The sequence below is a fragment of the Amphiprion ocellaris genome, chromosome 16 (genome assembly GCF_022539595.1).
Source record: "Amphiprion ocellaris isolate individual 3 ecotype Okinawa chromosome 16, ASM2253959v1, whole genome shotgun sequence".
Classification (NCBI taxonomy): Eukaryota; Metazoa; Chordata; class Actinopteri; family Pomacentridae; genus Amphiprion; species Amphiprion ocellaris.
The window spans coordinates 25,072,835-25,085,525 of NC_072781.1; the positions used below are offsets into that span (position 1 = coordinate 25,072,835).

Genomic DNA, 12,691 nt, shown 5'->3' on the forward strand with positions numbered 1-12,691 from the left:
TTTCCTGTTGATGCTGTTGTCGCTCTTGATCTCCACACTCTCGGCTCTCTCTTTCTCGTCAGTCACCAGAGGAAATCAGGGCTGTAAAGTGTGTGTTTTTATTTCACGCCTCTCTCACTATCTCGCACCTTTGCTTCCTGGTGTCTCGGCTCCAAAGCAGCGTCTGCAGCGCACACTGTGTGAGTGAAGAAGAAGGAGTGTTCCTTTCACCTTGCTCGAAGGAGATGATGTGGGCATTTTGTCATTTTTGTGGGAACCTTTGTAGGCATTTCTGTTTTCAGATCAGTAACAAGTAGGGCTGTAACAGTTACTAGTTATAGTTTTTAACATTGATTGATCTGTTTGTTTTTTTTTACCTCAATCGATTCGTTGTTTGGTCAAATTAGTTGGTTAGGCCAAAGGTAAGCAGTGTTTCCCAAAGCTCAAGACAGTGTCCTCTAATGTACAAGACCAAAATATGTTCAGTTTGCTGTCATAGAGGAGAATATAAACCAGGTAATATTCACAACTAAGAATCTGAAATGACGTAATTTAGACATTTTTTTATTTTGAAAATTTGTCGCAACAAATAATCGATTACCAAAATAGTTAGATATTAATTTAATAGTTGACAACATATCGATTAATTTTTGCAGCTCCAGCAGCAAGTAGCTTTTGTTGAAGCCCACATGTGATTCCACACTGAATCCTGCTCCTGTAGATCTCTGTGGCCCCTGTTGGACAGACGGTCTTTGTCCCGGTTGTACAGGATAAAGAGCTGAGTATGGGACAGGACAGGTGTAGCAGAGGCACCCGTGCAGTGGTCCAAGAGCAGGTTCCAGCCTCCAGGTGGGACGTTGAGGGAGGGGGCTCAGTGGGTGTCTAACCCAGGTCCGTCAGATGTGGGTGGCTGAGCGGAGGAATGAACTCCCACTACAGTGAACATAATGACACCGGCGAGTAGAAGAGCGCAGAGTGGGAGGTGCTCAGGATTTCTCGCATTTCACTGTCCTGACAGCCCGTCGATAACCCCCATCCCACCCTCCAGCTCCTTATCCTCCGCTCAATGGGACACCTGACACCCCCACATCCCCCCAACCCTCCCAGCTGCAGGGGCTCAGTGTAGATTTACTGAAGAATGAGGGTCTCTTCACTCTTAACATTCACTTATACAAAAACATGTTTTGGAAAATGATGCATCGTCTTCATGTCTCCTAGTAGTACTCTGTTGTGTGCTGATGAATGGCTCATCATGCTGTCCTCAGTCTAAGTATATATAGACTGTTGTAAGTTTTACTAGGTCTGGGACTTGAATGCATTCATTTCGATTAAATAATTACAGAAAAAATAAGGCGATTAAAAAAATGACGCATTTAATCGCACCTTTCTTAGTTTAATCATTTCTCAACACTGATGCAACTAAAGTCTGGTTTCCAGCTGAGAAGAAGATGCACAGGATGCACTGAGTGATGTCAGCGCAAAAGAAAGTTTGGTGAACAGTGAAAGAAGACAAGACCACATTGAGCTTGTTGGGTGGAAAGTTTTCTTTTAAAAATCTTCCTGATGGAAGCTTGGATAAAAGCATTGTTGTGTGTGAATTGTTCAACAAAGAGTTTACTTATCACCGCAGCACTTCAAGCCAATGGTGTCGCCTCAATGCAAAACATGCTGTTAGCACCAGAGCTAACGTTAGCTACGACAGTCCTGCTACCGGCAGACGGTGTAGCCATCCCATAATAGGCCACTTTTGAAAACGTTGAAAGTGTTTGAGTTTATAAAAAGTCTTAAAATGTTGAATATAATAGCTATAATTGCACTTGAAACATAAACATTTTTGTTGTTTAAGTTCATGTATATGTCTATTCATCGATTCAGCCGTCAACCACAATTTATTTTAACTGAATAACTTTACTTATTGTGTCAAATACTGCTATTTGACAAAACATGATTAATCATAATTAATTTAAATGCCTCTAATAATTAGATTATTTTTTTTTATCTCATCCCACCACTACTCTGTACACATGCAATACATGAGATAAGCACAGCTGCAACAGGGACAGAAATTAATTGGTCCAACACATAAAAATAATATAAACTCCACCCACCAAGAAGCAGTGTATAAAATCAACTTCACAGTGGTTTTTGGTGAAATTTAGCAGCCTTTGTGTCATATTGTGACAAAAGTCCGATCAGTTGCTACTTTCAGCAAGCATGAGCAAATAAAAGTCTGTGAGAAAGTACAGCCAGTTAACATGCTGTCACCTTTACAGCCTTTCACAGCCTGAAGAACAACACCAGTTATCTGTAAAATCACTTTGATAGGCAGTGAAGTGACTCCAGGTGATGGTGGGGTTTCCTGATGGAGACAGACAGGAGCCTCTACCTGTTGAGGCGACCATTGTGCTGAACTCACCACTGACTGTGCTGCAGCAGTGAGTTCAGGCTGTCAGCATGCTCTCAGGCCATCATTTTTATGCTAATGCTCACTGCTCACTAGGTTTTCTACTTTTGTTGTCGTGTTTCCTGTTGATGCTGTTGTCGCTCTTGATCTCCACACTCTCGGCTCTCTCTTTCTCGTCAGTCACCAGAGGAAATCAGGGCTGTAAAGTGTGTGTTTTTATTTCACGCCTCTCTCACTATCTCGCACCTTTGCTTCCTGGTGTCTCGGCTCCAAAGCAGCGTCTGCAGCGCACACTGTGTGAGTGAAGAAGAAGGAGTGTTCCTTTCACCTTGCTCGAAGGAGATGATGTGGGCATTTTGTCATTTTTGTGGGAAACTTTGTAGGTATTTCTGTTTTCAGATCAGTAACAAGTAGGGCTGTAACAGTTACTAGTTATTTTTTAACATTGATTGATCTGTTTTTTTTTTTTACCTCAATCGATTCGTTGTTTGGTCAAATTAGTTGGTTAGGCCAAAGGTAAGCAGTGTTTCCCAAAGCTCAAGACAGTGTCCTCTAATGTACAAGACCAAAATATGTTCAGTTTGCTGTCATAGAGGAGAATATAAACCAGGTAATATTCACAACTAAGAATCTGAAATGACGTAATTTAGACATTTTTTTATTTTGAAAATTTGTCGCAACAAATAATCGATTACCAAAATAGTTAGATATTAATTTAATAGTTGACAACATATCGATTAATTTTTGCAGCTCCAGCAGCAAGTAGCTTTTGTTGAAGCCCACATGTGATTCCACACTGAATCCTGCTCCTGTAGATCTCTGTGGCCCCTGTTGGACAGACGGTCTTTGTCCCGGTTGTACAGGATAAAGAGCTGAGTATGGGACAGGACAGGTGTAGCAGAGGCACCCGTGCAGTGGTCCAAGAGCAGGTTCCAGCCTCCAGGTGGGACGTTGAGGGAGGGGGCTCAGTGGGTGTCTAACCCAGGTCCGTCAGATGTGGGTGGCTGAGCGGAGGAATGAACTCCCACTACAGTGAACATAATGACACCGGCGAGTAGAAGAGCGCAGAGTGGGAGGTGCTCAGGATTTCTCGCATTTCACTGTCCTGACAGCCCGTCGATAACCCCCATCCCACCCTCCAGCTCCTTATCCTCCGCTCAATGGGACACCTGACACCCCCACATCCCCCCAACCCTCCCAGCTGCAGGGGCTCAGTGTAGATTTACTGAAGAATGAGGGTCTCTTCACTCTTAACATTCACTTATACAAAAACATGTTTTGGAAAATGATGCATCGTCTTCATGTCTCCTAGTAGTACTCTGTTGTGTGCTGATGAATGGCTCATCATGCTGTCCTCAATCTAAGTATATATAGACTGTTGTAAGTTTTACTAGGTCTGGGACTTGAATGCATTCATTTCGATTAAATAATTACAGAAAAAATAAGGCGATTAAAAAAATGACGCATTTAATCGCACCTTTCTTAGTTTAATCATTTCTCAACACTGATGCAACTAAAGTCTGGTTTCCAGCTGAGAAGAAGATGCACAGGATGCACTGAGTGATGTCAGCGCAAAAGAAAGTTTGGTGAACAGTGAAAGAAGACAAGACCACATTGAGCTTGTTGGGTGGAAAGTTTTCTTTTAAAAATCTTCCTGATGGAAGCTTGGATAAAAGCGTTGTTGTGTGTGAATTGTTCAACAAAGAGTTTACTTATCACCGCAGCACTTCAAGCCGATGGTGTCGCCTCAATGCAAAACATGCTGTTAGCACCAGAGCTAACGTTAGCTACGACAGTCCTGCTACCGGCAGACGGTGTAGCCATCCCATAATAGGCCACTTTTGAAAACGTTCAAAGTGTTTGAGTTTATAAAAAGTCTTAAAATGTTGAATATAATAGCTATAATTGCACTTGAAACATAAACATTTTTGTTGTTTAAGTTCATGTATATGTCTATTCATCGATTCAGCCGTCAACCACAATTTATTTTAACTGAATAACTTTACTTATTGTGTCAAATACTGCTATTTGACAAAACATGATTAATCATGATTAATTAATTTAAATGCCTCTAATAATTAGATTTTTTTTTTTTTATCTCATCCCACCACTACTCTGTACACATGCAATACATGAGATAAGCACAGCTGCAACAGGGACAGAAATTAATTGGTCCAACACAAGATCAGAGTATAGTACAATGCAACTCACGTTGAGTTTTCCTCTACTATCATTTTATTTTTCAGCATTCTACACTTTTATTAGAGATTTAGCAGTACAGTATGGAGATGAGAGTTCGGGACATGGGGGGAGAGGAGTAGGGCAAGGTCTCACTTCAAATTGATGTCAGGAATTAACCATTAGCTTATCCCACCAGAACATCCGGTTCATGTCAGGGCACTGACATCTATTGCTGTGTCCTTGTTTCACACTACATGCTATGTAACACTAACTGTTTACGATATATACTGCACACTTGCTGTAATAGTGTATTGTTTTTATTGTAAATAAACCAGATCACTAGATAATGGTGCAGTGATGACATGAATCACATTTTGACTTTAAATGCCTCATTAAGCTTCATTTTTGACCTCATGCATGAAAAGTGTTTTGACAAAACAAGGTCCACCGCACTAAAAGAGTGAAGTATTTTAGTGATACTGATACTTAGTCATTCCAGTGGCATGGTCTGATGGGTCACTACTTCTTAAGTCACGTTTTCCATAATGGATCTTTGTTTCTATGTAGTTCTTTCTGTACTTCAACATGGGCAAGTAGAAAAAGTTAATGGAAACAGCAAAATTGTTTAAAAAAACAAACAAACAAACAAACAAACAAAAAAAAAAACTGGTGCAGATTTGCAGAACAGTTTTACATTTAGGACTTAATGCACATAGTGGCTTTATGCACATAAGGGCAGACTGAAACAACTTTTCTGAACGAGTTTTGGCATTGCACAATTTTTAATTCACATTTTTTGCTACAATTTAAAAATTCACTGCAAATTTGGTTAACAATTACAAGGAGAGAGAGTGATTGCCCAGACTGGAACTTACTGGAATCATTGCCATACAAATGTTCATGTGTCCTACTGGCTTCAGTGATCACCTAACTTTTCATCTAGCATCACTTAAAGGTACAAATTTGTGGTTTTAGAGGAAGAGTCTGCAAAGTCCAAGAATCAGCAAAAACGATTTGAATTCTCATTTAATTATTGCAGCTATGCTTTGCTTAGCTTTTAGTTCTTGTAACCAAATATAGCATTAAACTAACATTACACCCGTCAAGCAATAGTCTGTTTTTATTATCACTGTGAGCTTTTTGCTACACTAGTGTTAGCATTTATTTCATTCTTTCAGTTCACTTGGAATACATACGGTAATGATTCGGCTTTTCAGAGGTAGCAGCGTTAGATGTTACGAGTTCACCTGTAGACACGAGTCTGCTTTTATTCTACTAAATACAATTCCTCAGCAGAGATGATAATGCATGCCTGTTGAAGGGTTTGTTTTGGTTCTTGCAGATTTACATAGAAAGCAGTCTCTAAAACTGTGGTTAGCACAGTTTCCAGCAAAGTAACCAAAGATCTCAGGTCAGTTAAAAAAAACAAATGTTCGAAAAGCTCAGAATGGTACTACTGTTTCCACAAGTGGCACAAGGTTAAGTTTTTCCCCTCACTCTCCTGCCCTGCCCTGCTCAAATGTACTATATAGCGCCAGGGGATGGAGTGTGTGCCAATGGATGCCAACTGCACAACACTCACAAAAGCACACACACAGCCTCACCCCATCCAAACCCCATTCATCCACCAACCGATATTGTCACTTAAGGATTGCCCCTCATAGCCTCTCAATGCAAAACAACACCTGATTAAAATGCCAGCACGCGCACACACATGCTTGCAACCAACACACACCCCGCTAACAGCCTGAAAGACAATCCCCTTGAGAAAGGGGGCATTTTGCGCCAAAACCTCGAGGAGGCAAATCACGTTAAGCGATGTGTGAAACCTCCGTAAAAAAGTAGATAAATTCATTGCAGCTAAAATTTCCTATTATGTCCCTTAATGTTGGAGAGGGTGGAGGTGGGGGTGGACTGTAAAGGCTTGACTTCAGAGGCAGGGCTGTCCCAGAGAGAGGGGGCTTCTTGGTAAAGAAAGGAATTTGTCACTCAAGCTCTTAAACTCCTAAATCTCCTCTAATACAGTACAATCAACAGGCTCTTATGTTCACAGAGCGGGTTTCCTTCTCCGCTCAGACTTCAGGCTCTGCTTCGATTTTATGCCTCCTCTCTGAAGATGAAAAACAATCTGGGTTCCCAGTCCTGTATGTGTGTGTTTTAAACTGTATGTGTGCTGATGGGGGTCCGTATACCTCCACCCTCCCTCCTGTCCTCCCGTAGCAGTAGTGTTTTGGCTAGTGGCTCTCAAAGCCTTTTGAAGTCTCTGGTGTTATCTGGGTGTCAGCTGTGGTGAGGATGGTCAAGGTGGAAGAACAACACACAACCTCTGTGTCAGATAGTTGCTGCGTGGACAACTGGAGCCATTAAATGAAGTCATACGTTATGTTTTCCCTGCATTTGAAGTGTGCGTCGTCGCACTCACATTTCCTCCAGTGTCTTATACAACACTATGTGTACTGCCTGCCTTTGACTAAGTGTGGAGAAGCTTTACGGCAACAGAAGACTGTTTGTTGAAGTCTACAAATAGCAAAATAATTACTTAATGTGATTTTAAAGTGTTTTACTGGAAGTCACGTAATGACACATGAAGATCACACATCGAGACAGTCCGTCCATCCATTCATTAACACGGAAACCCAACATTAAGAGCAACAGTTCAAGTGTGTGTGTGTGTGTGTGTGTGTGTGTGTGTGTGTGTGTGTGTGTGTGTGTGTGTGTGTGTGTGTGTGTGTGTGTGTGTGTGTATTGGTACAGAATATTTTTGAATCCACTCATACACACCCTGATGGTGGTTGGTTGTGTATGAGTTATAGTTTTGTTTCCCAGAAGGCCGTCCAAGCCCGGAGAAGACACACATGCGCAAACACACTCACACTAAGTTTGGAACATAGCGTCAGCCATGCGTCATTCAAACATCGCAGCGCCAGCAATAACATGCCAACAAGAAACAAGGTTATTGGAGGAAATCAGGTGAAGGTAGAAAACATGTTTTCATGCAGCAGTTATTCGTCCTGCATGCCATATTTTTTAAACCAGCCTGGAATATTTATTTATATTTGATTTGATAATCCTGAAGCCTGAAAAGTTTTTTTCTCTGTTCTTGGACTTGCGGACGCAGTGGACATACGTGCACACATTTTTCCTTTGAGTGTGAAAGCGTCTGAATTTTACAAATAGTCCACTGTTCAGATGTGGAAACTGATTTATTTAAAATAATTTATTTCAGCTCAAGTTTTAGTCAGACATTGGATTTAATTATTTTAGATTCAGGGACACACCATTACGAGTAATGTTTTTTCCTTTCATGCCATGGCTGCACATGATACTCCGTGGGCCGGGCCAATGACGTTCACATGCTCTCTTGTTGAAACGTATTCTATACGTGGCTGAATACTGATGCTTTTTTTCCCACAAATCTAACTCTGTGTACAGTCTTTTTAATCTAATGTTGATGGAGGAAACGAGGTTTCCCCATTTCATGACTGACTTGCGAGCATGTAAACTCACTTACTGGACCAACAACTGATTTTTTCACATAGGCTTTTAAACTTATTACTGTCCCTCTTGTATGTTTTTCTCCATTTCCTCATAAGCAAATATGCTCCACAGTATTATGCACTACCCATATTTCAATTTAGGTACTCAAAATGTCCACTATTCCACTAATTACATCTAATTTCACAATGCTAATATCCTCAAAAGGCAAAAGAATACACAAAGCCAGCTGAATCAGCTCCTGTAAATTCAAATTTCACCACGTCTTATACTGTATATGGCTTCTCAGTGTAGAATCACAAAGTTACAATAACACTATTTCATTCAGATGAGTTTCTGAATACATACTTACACCAAGTAACTGTCAAGTACAGTTTAGCTTAGTGACAAAAATTAACATAAGCTTGCCAATATATGGCCAGTTTAAGTTGAAAATAAGTAATAAAGAGGCATGCACCAGCACTTCAAATTAAATTCGAATACTAAATATTACAGATTGATTTTCACAAAATATTTAAATATTACAATTGTCACATATAACTATTAGGGAGCAAATTTAGTATACAGGCAAAACAAATTTTAGCTCACTAATTTGCAACCTGTTAAGATTGAAAAGAGGTAATAAGAAAACATGACGCACCAACTCTTCATAAATTCAGACACAATCTAGTTACACTGTGCACATGTCCTCTAAATAATAAATTCCTATATACATATTAGATTTTATGAAATATTTACATTTAGTACCTGTCAAATGTAACTGTTGCAAAGCTAACACAGCTTACTGACTAAACAAACATTAACCTGTTAATATCTGACCAGTTTACACTGAAAGCATGATAGAGGAACTTGCACAAACTCTTTATAAGTTTAGGCTTAGGCTAGTTAGACTGTAAAATATCTACTAATATATCCATATTCATTATTTATTCATTTTAAACACTAAATAAACAAACTTGGGTTAGTTGTTAGTACAAAATATAAAGACCTAGAATCTTTGTGTCACTAACTTAGCTAATGCTAATATATACTTTCTGACTGAAAGTTAGAAATAATGCTGTATAATGATATTAACAGTAGGTTTTAATCTATATTTGAAAAAACTCATACGGTAGATGTGAAATTACAAAACATTACCTCAGTAATATTCAGCTAAATGATCAAAGCCATGGGAAAGTTAGTATACCCTGAATATTCTCCATATAAGTACCTATATAAATTAAAATATACATGTTTTCTAAGACATAAATAGTCACATTTAATATCTCACTGCACTGCAAATGATTCCTCACATCCAATTTATATATTACTAAAGCCTTTATTATCTGAGACAGTTTTGAAGTGTAAGTGGTTCCACCTTATTTAGTAAATCACTAAATCATGAAACACTTGTGTTGACCTTTAAGACCTCACAATTTTGCCTTTTTTTTCTTCCTTAGTTGTAACTCTGACCACTTACCTCCTTATAAGCTTAATTCTGTAAACTAATTTTGTTTGTCATATACACTACCTGCCCCCCAAAAAAAGTTGTCGCTTGGTTTTAACTAAGCAAAAAGGTAAGAGCCTTCCATTGGATAATTACTGCAGTGATGAATACGTTTCAGCTGCTACAACTTATTTAACCCTAGCTGATGCAGTGAGGAGCTTCTTATTTCTTAAACAACCATGCTGGAAGACATATCGTGTGGCCGTAGAAAAGATGTTAATCTGTTATCGAAGGGTGAAAATATTGTCCTGCATCAAGCAAAGAAAACAACTAAGGAGATTTCTGAAACTACTAAAATCAGGTTAAGAACCATCCAACGCATTATTAAAACCTGGAAGGATAGTGATGAACCATCATCAGAAATGTGGTCGGTCATGTGGTCTGATGAGTCCAGATTTACCGTGTTCCAAAGTGATGGGGGCATCAGGGTAAGACGAGGCAGATGAAGTGATGCACTCATCATGTCTAGTGCCTACAAGCCTGTGGGGGTTAGAGTTATGATCTGGGGTTGGTCAAGTTCAGTAACATTATGTTCCCAAAGAATGAGGTCAGCTGATTATCTGAACATTCTGAATGATCAGGTCTTTCCATCAATGGAGTTTTTCTTCCCTGATGACATGGGCATGTTCCAAGATGATGATGCCAGGATTCATGGGGCTCACACTGAGAATGAGTGGATCAGGGAGCATGAGACATCATTTTCACACATGGATTGGCCTCCACAGAATCCAGACATCAGCCCCACTAAGAATCTTTGGGATGTGCTGGAGAAGACTTTGCACAGTGGTCCGACTCTCCCATCATGAATATAAGATCTTGGTGGAAAATGAATGCATCTCTGGACAGAAATAAATGCTGTGACTTTGCAGAAGCTTATCGAAACAATGCCACGACTAATGTTTGTCGTTCTCAGAGCTAAAGGTGGTCCAATGAAACATTAGAATGTGCAACTTTTTTTTTTTTTTTTGGACGGGCAGTGTATGTCAAACACCGTGTGCAGATTCTTGATATAAATTCACTTTCTCTCTTCTGCTCAGATGTGGGCGGTGTGTCCATGTGTCCCCCGGCAGCCCTGGACTCCGGTGTGGAGCTGCTGTGTGGATTGTTGGCGCTGTGGAGGCAGATACCAGCCGGCGTCCTCGCTCTCACTGAGTGGCTGCTGGGAGAGGACGAAGGCAACGATGACGAAGCTTCCAGTCTGGTGAGTGTCTGTCATGTTGCTCTTATTTTTGTTTTTATGTTTTAAGTTTGGGGGTTTTTTTTTGCCTTTTTGTTGACTTTATTAGACAGTTTAGTATTTTTCATGAATTTGTCATAGTGACCTCAGAGCAAATACATACTGGCAACTTAGATTGTTGCACTTTGGTACGAGAACATCATGAGCAGTCCGAAGGAACAGTTCATGATGTTCACAGTACAGACTAGACGTGCTAACAATGATTTTTATTAAGTATAACTTAACTGTTACTGTTTCATTTTTAGTGTCTACACAGCACTTGGCCATGAACTGCTTGTTCTTTAACCATTTTTGTTTTTTTATTGAGTTTTATATTGAAACATCGGTCGACCCAATGTTGGGCCTGCGACTGATGTTTAACATTGTGTCTGTAAAGTGTGGAGTGACAGGGACAGATAGCTTGTTGCTCTTGTTTAATTCTGCTCACACAAGTAGTCAAAATAGCAGAGTGCTTTAAGACACCAAGGTTTCTGCTCTCCACCCACACTTTGTTTAGCCATCTGTTTAGTTTTGGTTCCTGTTTGGTTCTGCTGCATTCTGAGAGGCATTGTAGGTTACAACTTTCAGCAAAGTAACCATAAACTGCTGCTTCTTGTGACTATGAGTCTAGTGACTTTATGTAATGTGAAAGCTGTCACTCACAGATTCAAACCCAGAGACTGTTACACCTAATTTTGCAAGTTTCTCTCAGTTCTACAGACTTTTTTTGTGTGTTTTTGAGCTCTCTGTTTTGATTTGCAGGCCTGCATGTGTATTGTTTTGGTTTATTGTGGTTTAGTGTTCCAGCCGTAACAGGTAGCTTTTCTCTGTAAGGAAAAAAAAAACTACATCCTACCTGGAACCGAAAAACAGACAAAAACAAAAGCTGTGTTTCCATATAGTTGTCAAGTGAATTTGAAGCAAACTTTCAAATAATCCACGCAAGAAACAAAAACAGTTATTTGCTAACCAGTGAAAAAACTTGAAGAAGAAACAAAACTTTTACCATCTACAAGAGACAGATGAAGAGAAATCCTCACAGTTTGTTTTTTGGTATTGACCATGTTTCATACTGAAACAGAAAGAAACAAAAACATGATCAGTCATGTGTTTTAAGTCAGTCAGAACTTACTCAAAAAAATTGGACCATTTAGCAGCTAAAGAGCCGGATTTTCCTCTGAGGAGTTGATGGAAACAGAGCTATGAGAGTGAATGTTGGACTTGAATTTGCTAGTCAGCAGACACGCATCTCTAAATTACAAAAAACACTGCTTCAAATGAACATGCAGTAAACTGACTTCCATTCTGCCTGTGTGCAGGATGAAGAGGACTTCCTGTTTGAGAAGGGGGATCTGAACCTGTGGGCTGAGCCGGTCCAGTGGGTCAAGCTGCTGCACAGACACCTCAGCACCCTCACCATGACCTCCAAGCAGACCCAGGGACCGGGAAGTGCAGGGCTGGAGCAGGTCCACCGAATCCACAGCCGGGCCCAGGCCAAGGCTCTGAGCTCCCAGCGGGCCCTGGACTCCCTCCCAGCCCTGCCTCAGTTCTCCTGCACCATGGAGCACGCCCGGCTGACGCTGCGACATCAGAGGGCCACACTGGCTCTGGATGTGCTGGAGAGGCTAAAGGAGTTAGCGGGGTTTGCCTGTAACGGCACCAATTGTTCATAAGTTAAGTAATCACACAAACTTTAATGAACCGACAGAGGTGACCACAGACTGGCTTTGTGGGGAAGTCTTTTAATTATCAAGTCAAAGTAAAAAAGGAAAGAGGATTTTGTTTTTTTACTTTCTACTGTCTTTTCCTAATATGTCTTAGAACTGTTGCTCCCACTGGTTGTTTTTTAATTTGTATGATTACTGTTTCTTCATTTGTATTCCACTGTTCTTCTAAAATGAAAGCGATAAAACTGAATGGTTTGCGTCTT

The 12,691-nt window shown here is 40.2% G+C and overlaps 1 protein-coding gene across 2 annotated transcripts in view; it reads left to right on the forward strand.

Annotated features, from left to right (window-relative positions):
• The window catches only part of thada (THADA armadillo repeat containing), a 129,141-nt gene extending 116,463 nt beyond the window's left edge, over window positions 1–12,678 (forward strand). For both annotated transcript variants that reach the window (XM_023276786.3, XM_035951242.2), the window contains exons 37-38: window positions 10,583–10,746; window positions 12,081–12,678. In XM_023276786.3, the coding sequence (XP_023132554.3) occupies window positions 10,583–10,746; window positions 12,081–12,434 (518 nt within the window). In that variant the 3' untranslated portion in view covers window positions 12,435–12,678. The remainder of the gene's footprint in view (window positions 1–10,582; window positions 10,747–12,080) is intronic.
• The last annotated feature ends 13 nt before the right edge of the window (window positions 12,679–12,691 follow it).